Source organism: Narcine bancroftii, chromosome 10 (genome assembly GCF_036971445.1).
Source record: "Narcine bancroftii isolate sNarBan1 chromosome 10, sNarBan1.hap1, whole genome shotgun sequence".
Taxonomy (NCBI): Eukaryota; Metazoa; Chordata; class Chondrichthyes; order Torpediniformes; family Narcinidae; genus Narcine; species Narcine bancroftii.
In genome coordinates this window covers 86,867,431-86,885,120 of record NC_091478.1, presented here as the reverse complement: position 1 = coordinate 86,885,120, position 17,690 = coordinate 86,867,431, and the positions used below count along the sequence as shown (strand labels likewise).

The window sequence follows — 17,690 nt, the reverse complement described above, 5'->3', positions numbered from 1 at the left end:
AATTAATTCCATAGCCATTCAGTCACTTAAAATCCCAAATTCTTTCAGTCTCTTGGGATCAAGTCTTCTAACCCTCTTACATAGGGAATTCCAAAGATTCTCTACTCGTGGTGAAGTTGTTTCTCCTCAACCTCAACGTGAAAGCCACTCTTTATTTCGAGGGTGCCTTTATTTTGCTTAATCTCTTATATAACATACATGCCATCTCAAGAATCAATCTGGGTTTTTTTTTTACTGTACTCTCTTTATTGCAAGTTTATCCCACCTGAAGAAGGAGGACCAATCCTTCCCTAATATTCCAGATGCTTTCTGTGAGGACTCTACGTAAAAATAGCAAAATGTTTTTACTCTTCTATTCCAATCTCCTTCTAATAAATGACTTCCTAATTGCTTGCCAGGATCTAAACTGTTGTGATTTGCATTTATGGACAACCAGGTTCCTCTGAATATGAGAAAAGAAGAAGCCATCCTTCTCCAAGTAATTTTTGATGAAGCTCTAAATTATTTAATCTTTTGAAGGGATAACAAAAAAGTAGACAATGGATTAATGATCTCATTCCTGTTCCTGTCTTGCAGTGAAATCTTGCAGATCAACCCTTGAATTCTTATTTTCAATGTGGAAACACCATCTATTACAGAAATTAATGTGCAGATGTCAAATTAGAATTGTTTTCTTTTTGATTTTGCCCAGACAAAAAACTGCAATATGTTGCAATATAGACTGAAATGTGCACATTGAACATGCATCTTACCTTATAAAATACTTTGTCATGAAGTGCAGAAGATGCTTTGAGGGCAAACTTGGTAAAAACATATCCTTTAAAGACACTCAGAACAATTATGATGATAATTGTCAATCCAAAGATCAGTTGGAAGAACTCAAGTTGGGGATTGTTGGTGATGCTGCTGCAGTCCACTGCTGTGGTGTTATTGCTTTGTGCCGCACAGCCAACCTTTGCACAGATAAATATGTATCAATGAGAAAAACTGTTATTGGGAGACAAAGCAGACAATAGTCTTGAAAGAAAAAAACACACTGAAATGCTGGAGGAACTCAGCGGGTCTTTCAGCGTCCATAGGAGACAAAAGTATGTTGACGATGTTTCAGGCCCGAGGCCTTCTTCAAGGGATAAGCAAAATGAGCCAGAAGCAGGAAATCTCAGAATACAGACAGTGCCAGCTGGGGGAGGAGTCCAGACCAACAAAAGGTGTTAATTGGGTTTAATAATGGGAGAGATGAGAATTGATTCTGTTTGTGAGAAAGGAGACAGAGAAAAGGGAGAGAGTCAAAGCTGGGAAGGAGACAGGGGGGAAGAACATGCAGCTATGATGGATCTTCCAGGACAACTGGGTTTGTGGATTTTGGATAGGAGGTAGAAACAGGTGGTGCAGAGTTGAAAAGCAATAAGGTTGGAGGCCATTGCCAGGGAGGTGACAGGAAGTGATGAGTTCAGAGATGGTGTGTGATACAGTGGTTTGATGAGTTTTTGTGGGGTGCTGTTGGAGGGGTAGGTAAGAGGAGCTGTCTGAGAGTTGCCATCTGACTTCGACCAGATAGAGGTCAGTGCGGCAGAGCACAACAGCACCACCCTTGACTGCGGGTTAAATGGTGTGGAAAGAGTGAAGGGCCAGGTGTTCCGAGGGGGTAAGATTGATCGTTCCCTCTATGATTTCCAAACCGGTGACATTTGGTCATTGGCCATCTATTGCTTACCCTGGAGACTTATTTATTCATGAAAAGACTCTAAGCTTTCATCTATCATTACTACAGGTGCCTATGGCTGCATGCCTTTGTTTACTGCTTAATTTGCAACTGTTGTTCCACTTTCATTGCAGCAACTATTGGATAGATGAAATTGCAATTGCAGAGATTATTCCCAGTACAAACATCTGGAGATTTTTCTCCTGTCAAAGAATATAAATATCTTTCTATTTTGCAAAGTAGATAATTTAATTAAAGGATGCATTTTCATTTATATATCCTGTCTACTTCTTCTCAAATTGGGGAATGGCAAAAGCAGGGAAGAGATGATGGGAGGGTTTAGCCCATAAATCAAGCGAAACAAAAACTTGTACTAATTAGATCTATGCTCCAATCTTTCCCCTGTGATTTTCCCTCTTTATTTATTCATTTTTGTATATTATTAAGCAATGAATTCACACAGTGCATTCCAGATTACACGTGTTCTTTCTCCTTTGTTCTCTTTGGTATTTATCAACCACATTAAATTTGTGTTCTTCAGTTAACAACTCTTCTATCTTTAAAAATAATTATCCTTATTTACAGCATCTTTTTCAAACCCAGAGGACCCCAAACCCCAACAGCAATAGATATTCACCAAGATAAATCATTACTTAAACAAAAATGGCTTTTTGTTATCTTTACACATGAAAACAGAATCACACTTTAACTTATCACTATTAACTTAGCTAACCTAACCTACATACACATGTATGTAGTGTGTGTATGTGTAAGTTTAGAAAAGTTCTTTTATTCACAGTCCAAGCTCACTTCTCATTTCTTCAAGTTCACTGGTTGCAGGCAATTCTTATACTGTGCACAGAATTTAACATATATAAAGTTTACCTGGCTTTGGTGCTTGAAGGTAAATGGTTACTGTGATAGTACAGATCTATCAGCAATGTATATAGTGTATATAGTTACAGTATCTAGACTGTGCTTACAGCAATTGGCTGAGAGCTAAGCCACGCCCGCACAGAATTTAACATATATAAAGTTTACCAAGCTTTGGTGCTTGAAGGTAAATGGTTATCACTCAGGAAGGTTCTTGTCAGTTTTCAGAGAGAGATTTGTTGTTCACTGGACACCCACAACTAATTCCTTTTAATCAGCCATTTCAGTGACTTGCTGAACAAACTTGCCCCAGCAAGGTTTTCCAGATGAATACCTCTTTCTTTCAGGTCAGCACAGAGTTCCTTTTTGTTTCTCTTATTTCAAGTTAAAAATTAGGCAGCCAGTCCTCTCCTCTTGTATGGACCATAAGGGCTTTGACCAGGCTGAACTAAGCACTCACAACCCATCTTCAAAATGGGATTTTCCACAAGCTTTCCAGCTTGTCCTGTTCCAGTCCCAGCTGCTACTGCTGACTGTAAAATTGCAGAACTTATCTCTCTCTCTCTCTCTCTCTCACACACACACACACATACACACACACACACACACAGACACACACAGACACACACACACACACACACACACACACACACACACACACACACACACACACAGAAAAGCCTGTTTGATTCTCTTTCTGCTTGCAAAAACCACATGACCTCTTAGAACAGCAAACAGTACTCCCAGACATCCTGTGGCTCCAAACCTACTCCTTCAACTTCTTTCATTTATTGCTTTTCAAAACAACCATCCATTAGTGAAGTCTCTTGGGCATTCTCCAAAGCTTTTGCAAAGGACTGTCTAGTTTGAGCAGAGCTCCAGTATTTTAGATGAGATCTGTTTTGAAGTGTTTCTACACTAAAAAACATTTCACACTTTATCTCCCAAAAACATATCTATAATCTGACACATGTCATAATGTTAAGCAGTTCTGTCAAGTCTTATTTTAACCTTCATACTGAAAAGGGAACTACCTCCAGTTTAAAGGAAGCTCCTTGTTTTGGTAGCTTGCCTCTCAATTAGTAACATTGTAGATTCTATGTGATTTTGTAAATGCCTCTCTCAATGTGTCCCACCACTTTCACTGGTTAGTGAATGTTTACTCCAGGATTATTTGGTTTCTGCAGTTGGACAGATTTATTTATTTTCTCCTTTTTCATTGTTGCTGTCAAAGGGATTAGTTCACACTTGCACATACTAGATTGCATCTATTCTATCACATTAGAATTTTTGGCACAGTTGGCATAGTGGTTAGTGCAATGCTGTTACAAATCCTACACTGTCTATAAGGAATTTATCTCCCCGTGTCTGCATGTATATCCTCCGAGTGGACCGGTTTCCTCCTACCCTTCAAAACGTACGGGGGTGTAGGTCACCTGGGTGTAATTGGGAAGCAGAGGCTAATGGGCTGAAAGGGCCTATATGTTTAAATTTAAAATTGCTGGAAAACTAGAAAAAAATGTCTCTTAACATATTTACAGAGCTTTATGTTCAACTTCACTTGTCTTTGGAAACTGGATGATAATGGATAAAGAAATGACAGAGTATTAATCATCATCCACTTTGTACTTTCTTAAGAGCTGCTGCTGTGTCTATTCCAGTCTTGATTCGGACAGCTGGGAACGAAGTTATTTAAACATGTAAATGACCAGCAAAGCTAACCTACTTTTTCAATTCTGGGCTTCCAGAAATTAATACGTGTCTGGATTGCTTTTCATAGCTTTGCTCATCTCTATTGACGATTTGAGCAATTGCAGTATGTGCATTGCTGGAACCATTTGTTCTCTCTCACCATGCCTTGTGCTTTCCAGGCAGTGCAATCTTCCTATTCCTGCCACCGAAGTAAACTATCTTATATTAATCTCTTTTGATCTTCACTTGCCAATTATTTGTCCATTTTGCAGATTTATCAACATCTTTGATTTTATACAGCCATACAGTTTAGCCTTGGGCTTCTCCAAGTCATTAAATTGTGAATGGACTGCACCCAGCACTGGTTCTTGAGGGACACCACTCTTCAAATTGATTCTCTGCTTTCTCTGACTTTATTCAGTCATCATGTATGGAGTATCTTATCTGACGTTCTGGATATCAGAGTCTGCCCTCTATTATCTCCCTTTTTGAACAAGGCAATTACATTGGCTATCAATCTTTGGTACCCACTCGGAATTTACTGAGTTTTGAAATTTTCGACTGATGGGTCCATATCTCTATAATCATGTGAGAGCTTGCATTTTTCACTTCAGTTTGCGTAGCAGTTCACATTTCACTGTTACAGGGGCCGGTGATTAGGACTAGGATGTATATCCCGTGCTATCTTTAAGGGATTTGTACATTCTCCCTGTGTCTACAAGCCCTCGTGGCTGCTGTTGATCATTGGCCCAGATCCCATAGTCACAGTATTTTAAATGAAACCATCAACCATGTATGAAGCTGACGGCAGTCAGACTGGTCGGTAGAACCCTGAGAAGGAGCACAGTATCTCCCTCCTCATTCTCTGCAGGTCCGCACCCAATTCACCCTTGCCCTCCTCCATCAAGGTCCCAGACATCATAATTGACTAGAAGCTAAAGTGGACCAGATGAATACATTCTGAGGTTAGAGCAGGTCAGAGGCTGAGTATCCTGCAGTTAGTGCCGTGCCTCCTGACTGGGAAGGAATGATACTTGCCTGGGTGGATGCAGCTCCAGCAACAATCACCATTTATCATCCCAGCTATTCATTCCCTTCATCACCAGCACACAATGCATACCAGGGGGCTCTGGTTTCCTCCCACCTTTCAGAAAAATGTACCGGGGGGGCGGGGGTTGTTGTAGTTCCTTTGGATGTAATTGGGCAGCGCAGGCTCGTGGGCCTGTTACTGTACTGTATGTCAAAATTTAAATTTAAACCTCTCTCCAGTGCACAGGGTATATTTTTTCTGTACAAATAAATAAAATATGAATAAATTTAAAAGATTATTCTTTGCAGAAGTTCACAACTTAATACTTGCATTGATGTTATAAGGAGAAACTTACCCCAGCTCCTTGTGATATCCAATAACTTAACCACCATGAACTAAAAAACGTAGAGCCCATCATAACAATGAAAAGAAAGAGAACAAACAGAAAGAAAACATATCCTGGAAAATAAATGATAATTAAATTCAATTGTTCATCTGAAAATAAATATCAATCTGTAAAGCTCATGCAAGTAACACCAATATGAAACTACAGTATATACTCAAGTAATTATCAAAACTCCCTTTTTTGGCCTAAAATTCAGGTGTTTTGGCTTAGTCGGCTGCCCATCTGAGCACCCGACGCTCCGACCACGGATCCTTGCCCCTGCTGCCTGCCCATCCAAACTCCTGACTGCGGATCCCTGCCCCCGCTGCCTACCCATCCATACACCCGACTGCAGATCCTTGGCCCCTGCTGCCTGCCCATCCGAACTCCCAACCACAGATCCTCACCCTCAGCGCCTGCCCATCCATCCTCGTTCCGGCTACCCATTCATCTGAGTTACTGACACTCCAACCATGAACTTACCACCCAGTACCGGCCATCTGAGCTCATGACATCTTGATTGACACAGGTGCTCATGAGGTCAAAAGTTTGACTCGTAAAAGTTGATTCCCCCCCCTTCTCTCTTTTTTTGCCCCAAAGAGTGATCCAATTACATGAGTATATACAGTAAATTAAAATTAAAATATACATTTTTATCCATTTAATTATGTCTTTATTTTAACCTTTTAAAGATAATGTTGTGATTTTGTATTTCATAAATGTTATTACTGCACATCAGACCAAAGAATTATCATGAAACCTGAGAGAATCTAAGGTGAAATGAGTTTGGGTAATAATCAAGATCGAAAATACCAGGAGTTGGAGAATTCAAAACAAAGGTTATTGGAATTAGAGTCTACAGCCATCTGCACAAAAATAAACTTCTGTATTGAAAACAGGAAAAAAAAACACTTTGAATTCATGTTTCCTCAGACTGTTACGAGCGATATGAAATATATATTTAACACTGTCACCAATTGTTGGGGAAAACATACTAATTGATACATCCCAACTTCTATTTAAACCAAGGTGATACTTGGCAGAAATTCTGGGCAAAATTCTGGCAATCTTGAATGTATGCTGTCAAACACATGAGAACAAATGTTTCATCGGCTGCATTTTTCAACAAAGAACTCTTTGTCCAGGTTTACACTACAAAAGCAGAAGTGACATCAAAACATGCAGACCTCTTGTTTCACAACATTTGGCACAGATTTGAATTGCCACTCCAAATCTTGCTGCCAACAGTAGAGGGATTTTAAAATTATTTAGTAGCGATGAGTTGTTGGGAACTTTCTTCTTTATAGTATGTGCTTGGTTTGAACCTGAAATTGATAACTGCCACAGTATCCAGAATAGTTGGAAGACTCTTGATTGAACGATGGAAAGTGACATCCAGAAAGGTACGGCAAAATTCATGTCTTCAACTGTCATTTCATCCTTAGGGGTGGTTGTAGTATTGCATGGAAATACAAATAAAGAGCAAAGAGGCAGCTCATTGTCTCATCTAGTCCATGGTAATATTTTGTATTTCATTCATGCTTTTTTCCATTTTTCATACTCTTAATCCATCAGTGTATAGTAACCAATTAAGGTTTCTTGTTGACTCCGTGATCTACTGAGTTCCACATTCTCATTCAACTCTAATATTTATTTCTAAATTCAATGATTTTTGACAACTTCCTTATATTGTGGAAGATCATAACTTCTGTGGAATGGCTAAGGTACACAATTCAAATGACATCTGTGGGTCACTCACAAAGTCGAGTTTTGTTTAATTGTACATAACCCAGATGCTGATAATTTTTAATCACGTTCAAAGGCACCAATGCCATAGGTCTCAATGTTCCTTCGCTGCTTCATTCACTGCCCACTCAGTGGCATTCTGATACCACTCAGTGGATACCACCATAAGTGGATTCCATTCACTGTTCCCTCGCTGACCACTCTCCGCATCTGGTACCTCCGCCTAGCTTGTATTGGACCCTATGGTTATATTCCCTCGTGTCTTTGCATCCTCCACATATTTGGAAATGATTACTCTATCAAAATCTTTCATGATCTAAGATCCTCAGTCATTTATAACTTTCTTCAAGGTTCCTTTTATTATCACGTGTAAAAATGTAATGTAGATGATAGGCCAACATTAGTCTGTTGGTTTGCGGAGGAGCTAGTGGAGTTGTTCAAGTGAACCTGTACGGACTTGAAGGGCCGACATGGTCTGTTTCCGTGCTGTAAACAGTTATATGGTTAAACAAAATTATTGTTTTTTTAATGGTTGAATCTGTATTCACCTACTGCAAAAGGTAACCATGTTAAAAGAGTGTAATTTAAAACATTAGGCACACTTACCTCCCCCAGCTAAAATATAATGGTGGTAGGTTTTTGCGGGTATTGAGTCTGACTGTTTCTCTTCTTCCTGGACAAGCTGTGAATCTGATGCTATAGAAATAAATTCACAAATCTGTTTTTCAACCCAAAATAATAATATACAGTACTTACAGAAATCCCAAGCAATATTTTTAAGGACTGATTAAGACAGTCAAGATGTGTGGAATTCTACCTCAATTGTTTGACTTGATTCTAATTCAGAATGACGGGTGGTCTATATTCTCACTCCGTTGATAATAAGGGTCAAACATAAAATGAAGCCAAGCAGTCTCTAACCCATTCCTAGTGCTAATTTTATTTTCTGTATAACAATGTCCCATATTGGGAATTAAACCAGCAAATTCAGTTGTAATAGAAAGCAGGTTGAGTGAAAAATGAGCGTAGAAGGAAGTCTTCTTATATCCTTATCTCCAGTTCAGCGATGATAGCCCGCTGAAATCAGTGAATTTCCCTTAAGCAGTTGATCCACAAAGCCCAGGTTCATTTCAGTGCAACCTGGAGATGGGAAATGAGGGTGGTAGGTGCTTCCTGAATACATGCAATTTCCTAATCCTATTTTAATGAAGCCTTGCCAGATATAAATTATGAAGAGATATTTTAGAGAGAGCAATAGAACAGATCCAGACTTCATAATCAATAGTAAAGAGAATGACCTCCAATAATGTTCCCCAAGAATATTTAGTGAACTGTGGTGTGTGGATTTTCTCTATCCTGATCCCATATTCAATTAAGTGTCATCTTGGCCATCCAGAAATGGTGCTTGGAGCAGGCAGGCTGATCTGTGAATCAGTCCGAAGGATTTTCAAAGTCAGTATCGGGAAATTAAAAACAGATTTTCTAGTTCATTTTCTAATTATAGTTCTGAAAGGAAAATAATGAATTGGTCATGGGGATTAAGATAAAGGCTGAAAAATTATAAATTACACTTTGTTATTTTAAGAATCTTGCTGTTTTTAAATGCTCATCTGAGGAAATGGAGTTACGTAATTATGGCATGAAAAATGCAGTCACTTATCCATACGACTAAACGAAGCTCATCATTTTCTGTTTTCTTATAACAATAAAAATGGTATATAATATTAAACTACCTTTGATGATCAACAAAAAAAATTGCTGCTGCTGGGGTCTATAGAAGAGCACAAAAATGCTGGAGAAACTCAGCAGATCATGCAACATCTATAGAAAGTAAAATTCATTGAACATGTATGGATGCTAGGTGTTATTTTCAGTTCCACATAAAATGCTGACAACCCCACCACAATGACTCAAAATCAACATTTTACTGAATTTGAACTCTTTCTTGTAAATTATTACGTTTTTACATAGTGAGTAAACTGACTTGGCAATGCAGATTGAGATAGAACATTGCTGGACAGGAACAGGCCCTTCAGCCCATGGGTTTTCACTGAACAGATAGAAACTTAAATATTATAAACTTTAAAATAACACTCATTACTGCCACCATCAGGAGAGAGGTCTAGGTGGCACAAGGCTCATACCACCAGGTACCAAACAGCTGCTACCATCAGACCTCTCAACAGCAAACTCACTCAGGGACGCGTCGAAGGACCTCTCACTTTTGCACTTAATTAATTTTTGTCTCCTTTCTGTATTGCACAGTTTGTTTACGTTTATGTTTACCTGTGCATATTAGTACAGTTTTTTTGCACTTACAATAAATGGTAATTCGGCCTCGCCCACAGGAAAAAGAATCTCAGAGTTGTATGTGATGTCACGTATGTAATCTGATAATAAATGTGAGATCTGAACCTGGAGTTTTAAGAATTTGTTTTTAATTACTCCTCTAAAGGAATGCAGACCGACATCTGCAGAATTAATCAGGGGTTGAGAGATTAAAGTTCTGTAATAATAACCTATCACAGTATTATGATTGATAGCCAGTTACACAAACCAAGTTTAACAATCAGTTTGGGTCCTTTGTTGTTATATACACCCAAATAATAATGTGGGTGGTTGATGGCTACCTGCAGGAATCATAGTCTTTAAAAGGCAATTCAAAGCTCATGATTTCCTGGATTGTAATCAGTTGATGAGGTTCGATATGCATCACAAAGCTCTTCTTTTTGTTGGGCTACTGAATGTAGTCCCAATAAACTTTTAATTCCAGAGAAAAATAGCAAGATTTCTTTCAGAAATAAAAACCATTTGAGTAATGGGAAGAAATGTAATATCATATCAGCCGAATGTAATGCTTGAATTTTTTTCTGAATTCCAATGGGAAAAGCTCCAGGTTTCAATGAATTATAGTTACATTCCAAGTAGTTACCTTTTTTAGAACTTCCATCCTGCTCCGTAGTCTTTGGATTCTCGGTAGATGCTTTTTGGACAACATTCATCTCATCAGTCATATCAAATGCTAAAATGGTGTAAAACAAGCTTTGTATTTGAAACATTTTATGGAAATTTATTTTTTATATGAGCATATAATATAGCAGCTTCAATAGATCTGAATTTCATCAGTATATGATACCCAGATATTGTGCATTTGATGCTCTTTTTATTCAATGATGATTTGCTTAACTGTTGAAAACAAGGAACTGATAATCTCTAAAATAACTTAAGAGAGCCACATGCACAGGGTTAAGAAGTTATCAAAAGATCTAATGGGCTTTTTCTCAAGAGGATTACAATAGCAGAGTGAGAAGATAATGCTTAATTTCAACAAAACTTTGGTGAGATGCCATTTGTGTTAGAACATGAAAATTTAAGCATCAATCCTTCAGGAAGTCTTATTGTGATTGAGGCCATGGTGGGTGGTGGCGGGGGGTGGGGGAGGGGGGGGAGGTGGGTAGGAGAGTGTCGGTGGCAGATAATAAAATTACTTAGGTCAGTTAGAAATAAAATAAATGTATTATTTTTACCCTGAGTCATGGAAGGCTGCAATATTCTCACCCGAGAGACTACAGGTACACAATCCTTTATCTGGAACCCTCTTTTCCGGATTTCGGAAAGCCCACCCGAATTGTGCTGCCGTATCCACCCCCACCCCATTCCAGTCGCCCGGCCATCTCCCCCAACCATGGATCTTTGGCCGCCTCCCCCGACCGCCGGTCCCTCGGCCGCCCGGCCGTCTCCCCCGACCGCCGATCCCCACTTGCTGGACTTTGGAGCTTTCTGGATTTTAGATGTCTGGATAAAGGATCGTGTACCTGTATATTGCTGGGACAATTAGCATTTCCAAGACTGAGATGAATATTTTTTGTTTGATAAGGGTTTTAAGAATTTGAAACAAAGCTGAGTAAAACTGATCTACTGATCATTCACACTAATTTATGTTCCTTTGTGCAACATGTTGAAGAAAAATAGTCCTCTTTACCGGCATTATCCAAACCCTGTAGCATTGTGTTGGAGAAAGAAGTTCCACCTAAATTTTCATTTTCTGAATTTAATGGCATTGTATTGTTATCTTCTGATTCCTACAAGAGAAATATTGAATTGTAAGACTCTTAGAAATGGATTTTAGCAAATCTTTTTAACATATAGACATCGACTTGTATCCAACAAAAATTTATTGAGGAAAACAGCCAGGTCTAAGAATCAATCCGATGATTTGAACTATGTTGAATTAATTTGTAATTATGTGATATGTACAAAATAATATTTAACTTTACTCCTGGTTTTCAATATCTCTGCTTCGCACTTGTCTGCTGTAAGTGAAGACACGTTTTTGCATTTTGTTGCCAACTGCCATCAGTGCACCCGCTAATGTGGTGATGACGAGTTTATCGTCATACACATTGTACAATGTACTTATGCACTTCAGTTCTTAATTGGGGCAGCTAAATAGGTACTTGTAAAGAAAAGCAATGAAAGTAACTAATTGAACTAAACAAAGAGAAACAATAAATCCCTAAAATAGATAAAAATAGACACAGTACAGGTAGTCCCCGACTCGTAATGGGGATCACAGAATCGGCCGTATCTAGGAATGGACGTAAGTCAGAATTCTGCCTGCATGCATGGAGTACCGAAGTCTTAAAGCAAACTTTTTAATTAAATCTTTTTTTCATTGTATATTTGACGATAACAACTTAAAGCTTCCTGAATTGTCAATCAAAATTGGTGAATCTTTCCACATCCTGGTCCATGCTACCTTGTTAATCGGCGTTCTGGATATTAAAATTGCATCCTTAACTCTTGTACATGCACCAACTGAAGTCCAATACATGAACCCACTGCATGCACCAGCCGAAGACTCACACATTCGCACAGGGAACAAGATGGCCGCAACCAGCCCCGGTACTCCAGAAGGCCGACTAACAAGGTAAGTGTGCACGTTTTGGCTCTTATATGCCCTGTACCCTGTTATAGTTTGTGAAATACAACATAAACTGCATAAATTTCATATTTTTAATATATATTTTTTTTTTAATTTGGTTGTATGTGCGGATGGTCATAAATCAGGGACTACCTATAATTCCAGTGCAAAAACATTACTTACAATTGTGTAGACAGTCTTTTTGTGCTGTAGGAGCATCCATGATTAGTGAACCAAGGTTCACTAAGATTCTGGTCATTTTGAAAAGAAACTGTTCTTAAATCTAGAGGTGTTAGTTTTCAGCCTTCTGTCTGAAGGTAGCAATGAGAAGAGGTTGTGATCTGGGTGGTGTTTTTCTTTGAGGATCTTGACTGCTTTCCTGAGGAAGTGCCTCATATAGATGCTTGCAGTGAATGGGAGGTTTGACCCTGTGATGAATCTATATATGCTTATTACCTTCTGTAGCCTTCTGCATTCCTGGTTGGTTGAATTCCCAAATCAGACTGTGATGCACCAGCCAGGTAAGAGTATTTGACAACATGCCAAATCTCAGACTCCCTTGGAAAGCTCCAGGAAAAATCTTCTAAAATATGGACTCCCAGGAACTAGAAGTTTCTGACTCTTCATCTCCTCCCATCAATGCAGACAGGTGCATGATCCCTCTGCCTTTACTTCCAAAAATCAACAATCAGCTCCTTGATCTTGGTGACGTTGAGAACAAGGTTGTTGTCCTGGTACCATCCAACAGGTTCTTGATCGCCATTCCATATTCTGACTCATCATTACCAGTTATTTGGCTGACAACAGTGGCGTCATCAATGAATGTGTAGATTGAGTTGGAGCTAAACTTAGCTATGCAGTCATGGGTGTTCAAGAATAGAGTAGGAGACTAAGTGCTGAGCCTTGAGGTGCACCTTTGTTGATGGTCAGCTAGAAGGAGGTGGTGTTACCCATCTGCACTGATTGGGGTCTGCTGATGGGGAAGGTGAGGAATCAAATACAGAGGGACAGAGTCCCAGATCCTTCAGTTTGGTCATGAATTTTGCTGGTGTTATGTCATTGAACAGCAAACTGCCATCAATGAACAACAGCCTGGCATATAGTAGGCATTCCTCTGGTCTTATTGAATAATTTTGAGGTTTAAAAAAAAACCTTAACATAATTGCATTTGAAATTAAACTTTGGAAGAAGGTTACTTAGTACCCAACTAGTTAAATGCTTGGTCAATTAGTTAAAGATGTTAAATGAAGTGTAGGAAACATGTTTAGGAGGTCAGGCATGAGAAAAAAGATACTGAGAGGTTCTAATCAGTCAAACCATAGTTAGACAAAGATGCAATTAAAATGTTCTTTCTCTTTATAGATCTAGTAACCAGACTCAAACCTGTGCTAAATCAAAAGGGAGAATTAAATACTTGATGAATATCATTACCAATATGTTATGTAATACTAATATTGTTGATATTTCTGTTCCTTGGCTGAGATTTCATCTAGAGAGTGAATCTTCTGACTGTGACATGGTGTCTTGGAACATTGTAGATATGAAAGTCAAGATCCTGCATTGAATACTGAACAGGTGCTGTCAGTAGACACTGCGTGGTTACAGCTGAAATTGAATTGGGTATTCCTCCACCTAACCTTATTCTCCCCAACTTCTGGGTTGTGTTTCATCGCCAGGACATCTAGACACCCATTTTCTCAATATTTTTTGAAATTAATCATTATTTGTTGGATGCTAGCGAATAATACAATAATCCACATTAAGCTATCTATGTTCGGAACACCCAGTTGATAGGCCAGCCCTTTAGTCAGAAGCTTACAAATTGACTGTGAAGCAAACTAGAGACATGAGAGATGGCAGATGTTAGAATCTGGAGCAAAAACACATTACTGGAGGAACACAGAAGGACAAGTAGCATCTGTGAGGGAAAGGAAGTGTAAATATTTCAGATTTGGACCTTGCTTTAGGACTGAGAGTGGAGAAGGAAGATAAGGAGGAGGGTTGAGATAGAGGGTGCTGGATGGTGTTAGGTGGACCAAGATGGGATGAAGGATGAAGAGCAGTGGCACAGAGTGAGGAGACAGAGGCAGGTGGGTGATGGATTGAAGCCAAAAAAAAAAATGGGCAGAAGGAGTCAGGGGAAAAGAGCGATGGTGGAGAAAGCTGCAGGAAAATGAGGAGTACAGGCAGGAATCTAATTAGTAAGAAAGGTAATAACGGTAACCATTGGAGGAGAGGTGAAGTGCAAAAGAACCAGATGGGTGAAATTTGTGATCAGCAGGTGACTGGAACACGGTGGCCATGGGGATGTGTGGTGGAAGATGAAAATATGGCTGGAGGGGCCGTGTGGAAAAGGAGATTACGAATTAGAAGAGGTGGATCGGAATGAGAGAGAGAGTTGAACACAGGATTAAGGGTGACCTGAAGTTGGAAATTTCCATGTTCATACATTTGGATGTAGATTTCCCAGGCGAAATGTGACACGTCTTTCTGATTTATGTTGGGATGCATGCTGGCAGTTGGGAAGACTGAGGACAGACAGGTTGATCTGGGAAGGGGATATGAAAGGACATGCAACTGGTGGGAGGGGGTGGTCACAATGGACATCATGGACAAAGCACAAGTATTCTGAGGATTGATCACCAACTCTGTACTTAGTCTCACCAATGTAGAGAAGGCCACATCAGGAACACTAAGTGCAGTCGAGAGGTTGGAGGAGGAGCCCATTAATCTTTGCATTGCCTGCCATGGTGGTTTAGGCGGGTGGTGGGGAAGGAGAGGTAAGAACAAGAGTTGCACTTCCTACAGTTGTATGCTCTAGGGCTAAGAGGGGGGGTGGGGTAGGTGGGGAAGGATGAGCAGACTAGTGAGTTACTGAGAGTGTAGTCTCCTGGAAGGAGGTTAAAAGACGAAGACATGGCTTGATGTAGCTGGTGGAAATGACCAAATGAATACCAAGAAAAGGGATTAGACCACAAAATAAATGACTTGCCTAACTTGGCCACGGCCCAACAAGCCAGTGCTATTTCTTGGATGGCTTTTAAGTTAAAAACTGACATGTTGAAGTTGTAATTCTATCTTATTAGTCAAAATTCCTGAGCCAAGTCTAGCTCAAATTCAGATTGTCAGATTAGTAAGAAATGTAAAATTGAGACATGACAATAAAATAGTGTGTGTATCACCAGCAAGATCAGTACACATGTGCAAAGAAGCTGCACCTTTGTGCCAAAGGGACTCTGATGTGCTGTTGTTGAAGGAAACTTCATGATTTAAACCCAGTGACCAGTGAATGGAGAAGAGATACTTTTATAAATCATGATTATGTGTAACTTAGAGGGGAATGTGGAGATGGTGGTGATCCTAACTATCTGTTGCCCTTCCCCTTCTGGATGGGCAAAGTGATTGGAGCTGCTGTCAAACAGGCCATAGCCATCTTCTGCAGTGCATCATTTAATTGGAACATTCTGGAGTAATGGTGCCTTGGTATTGGAGGGAAGCAGAGATAAGACGATGGATGATATGCCTCGCATATGACAGCATTGTGTTGGATAATGTCAAAGCTCTTAGTTCTCTTTACTTTATACCATCTTCTCAAGCAGAGGATATTTCGTCAGACTTCTGCATTGTACCTTGTAGATAGTGAACAATTTTAAGGAACCAACAAGGGATCTAATTGCTGTAAAATATTCTGTCATGGTTTTGTGGCCTCAGTGTCCATATGAGTAGTTTAGCTGATGTTCATCCATAATGATCCCCAGGATAAACAAGAAGCAATGATCTGCAGGGACTGCACCTGCTGGAAAACTAGAGGAACTCAACGGATCAGACATCATGGACAATTCCTGATGAAGGATTTTGGCCCAATTCATTAAAAGCGTTGCAATTTCCTACCTCGACTTTGAAGCGTTTAATTTTTGTCAAATCTTTTGTTTTGCTTATTTTATTAGGGATTTTTAATGAATGCTTCAGATGTATGTTGGCAAAATTTACCTGAGATAAATACTTAAAAGGAATAAATACTGTCATTAACACAAGCCTTCAGATAAAATACTTCTGACTTTTAAGCCAAGTTAAGTTGATTCAAGGCAGAAAACTGATTAAGATGTCAATGTACATTGCAAAGCAAACTTTTTTTGTAATTTGCTTACATTTGGTTGGTTAATTTGGTAATTATTGAGCAGGCTGGCATAGTGACCATTTTCTTTCAATAGTGCTTCATGCGTTCCTTTTTCCTTGATTTTTCCATCTTCCAATAAAAGGATTTCATCACAGAACTCCAAATACTACAGGTTATAAAAATAAATGGGCATCAGTTAACTGTGCGATTCTGATATTTTTACAAACTACTTCAAGCTTCCAATTTATGAACCTTGGATAAAATCTATTCAAACATCACAATGAATTTAGTGGCAACATTCTCTGACAGGTAACAAATTTCTAAAAGTTGAGCAACAACTTTAAAAAAAAATACCATTTACTTCATTTTTGAGAAATTTGGTTTTAGAGCTATTCGCTGAAATCTCATTTTTCTATGAATAAAGTTGGTAGTTTTGAATGGATAGATATATACTGTTAGGTCTGCTTTGTTCATGAATGAGTGAGACAAACACCAGGCTGAGTCGAAATCAGGGTTCTTTGTTCTTTATTACCGGATTGTAACACTTGCGACTAACAAAGTTAGTCGGAGAATGCATTCTGCCGTTATCAGCAAAATGGTGATTTTTTATACCCTTGGATACATGTTTAGAACATCATCATATCATTACTTGTCCAATGACTAAAACTGTTGCTATCCTTTCCCTGCTAGCTTCCTGCCTCTCAATCCATCAATGTCTCTCTTATCTTGTAAGTACAAGGATGCATTCTGTTACTCCTTAGTACTGGGTGACTCCTTCTCCGGTCCCATCTCATGATGTTTTACCTAACAGGAGTACAAAGACACCTCCCCTTCTTGTTACTGCCCTGTACAGGGTAACTCCCTACACATTCCCATCTCATGATGTTTTACCTTACAATACCCAGGATTTAATGCTGTTAGTATGGTTTTAAAATTTCATTTTCAGAATCTGGTGGCCTTGGCAAGGCCATCATTTAATTGAGATAGATGATGGCTGCAATTCACCTTTTGAAGACCTTCTCAGAAAAGTAGTTCCATACTGCTTTTAGCCAGGGATTCTAGGATTTATTAAATCCAATGGTGCTGAAGAACTTATAACCTTGACCCAATTTAGGATGGGTGTGGAATTTAGAGGAGGGCCTGAAAATGATAGTAATCTCTGGCATATGGTGGTGTAATTGTAGGTTTGGGAGATGTTTTCAAAATTGCCTGGGCAGGTAA

At 39.1% G+C, this 17,690-nt stretch overlaps 1 protein-coding gene across 5 annotated transcripts in view; it reads right to left on the bottom strand.

Moving 5' to 3' along the window:
• Positions 1–17,690, bottom strand: part of abcc12 (ATP-binding cassette, sub-family C (CFTR/MRP), member 12) — an 80,024-nt gene that overhangs the window by 21,306 nt on the left and 41,028 nt on the right. For all 5 annotated transcript variants that reach the window (XM_069901662.1, XM_069901665.1, XM_069901664.1 and 2 more), the window contains 6 exons: positions 16,501–16,635; positions 11,411–11,510; positions 10,361–10,450; positions 8,035–8,124; positions 5,653–5,756; positions 753–953 (listed from right to left, as the gene is read on the bottom strand). In XM_069901662.1, the coding sequence (XP_069757763.1) occupies positions 753–953; positions 5,653–5,756; positions 8,035–8,124; positions 10,361–10,450; positions 11,411–11,510; positions 16,501–16,635 (720 nt within the window). The remainder of the gene's footprint in view (positions 1–752; positions 954–5,652; positions 5,757–8,034; positions 8,125–10,360; positions 10,451–11,410; positions 11,511–16,500; positions 16,636–17,690) is intronic.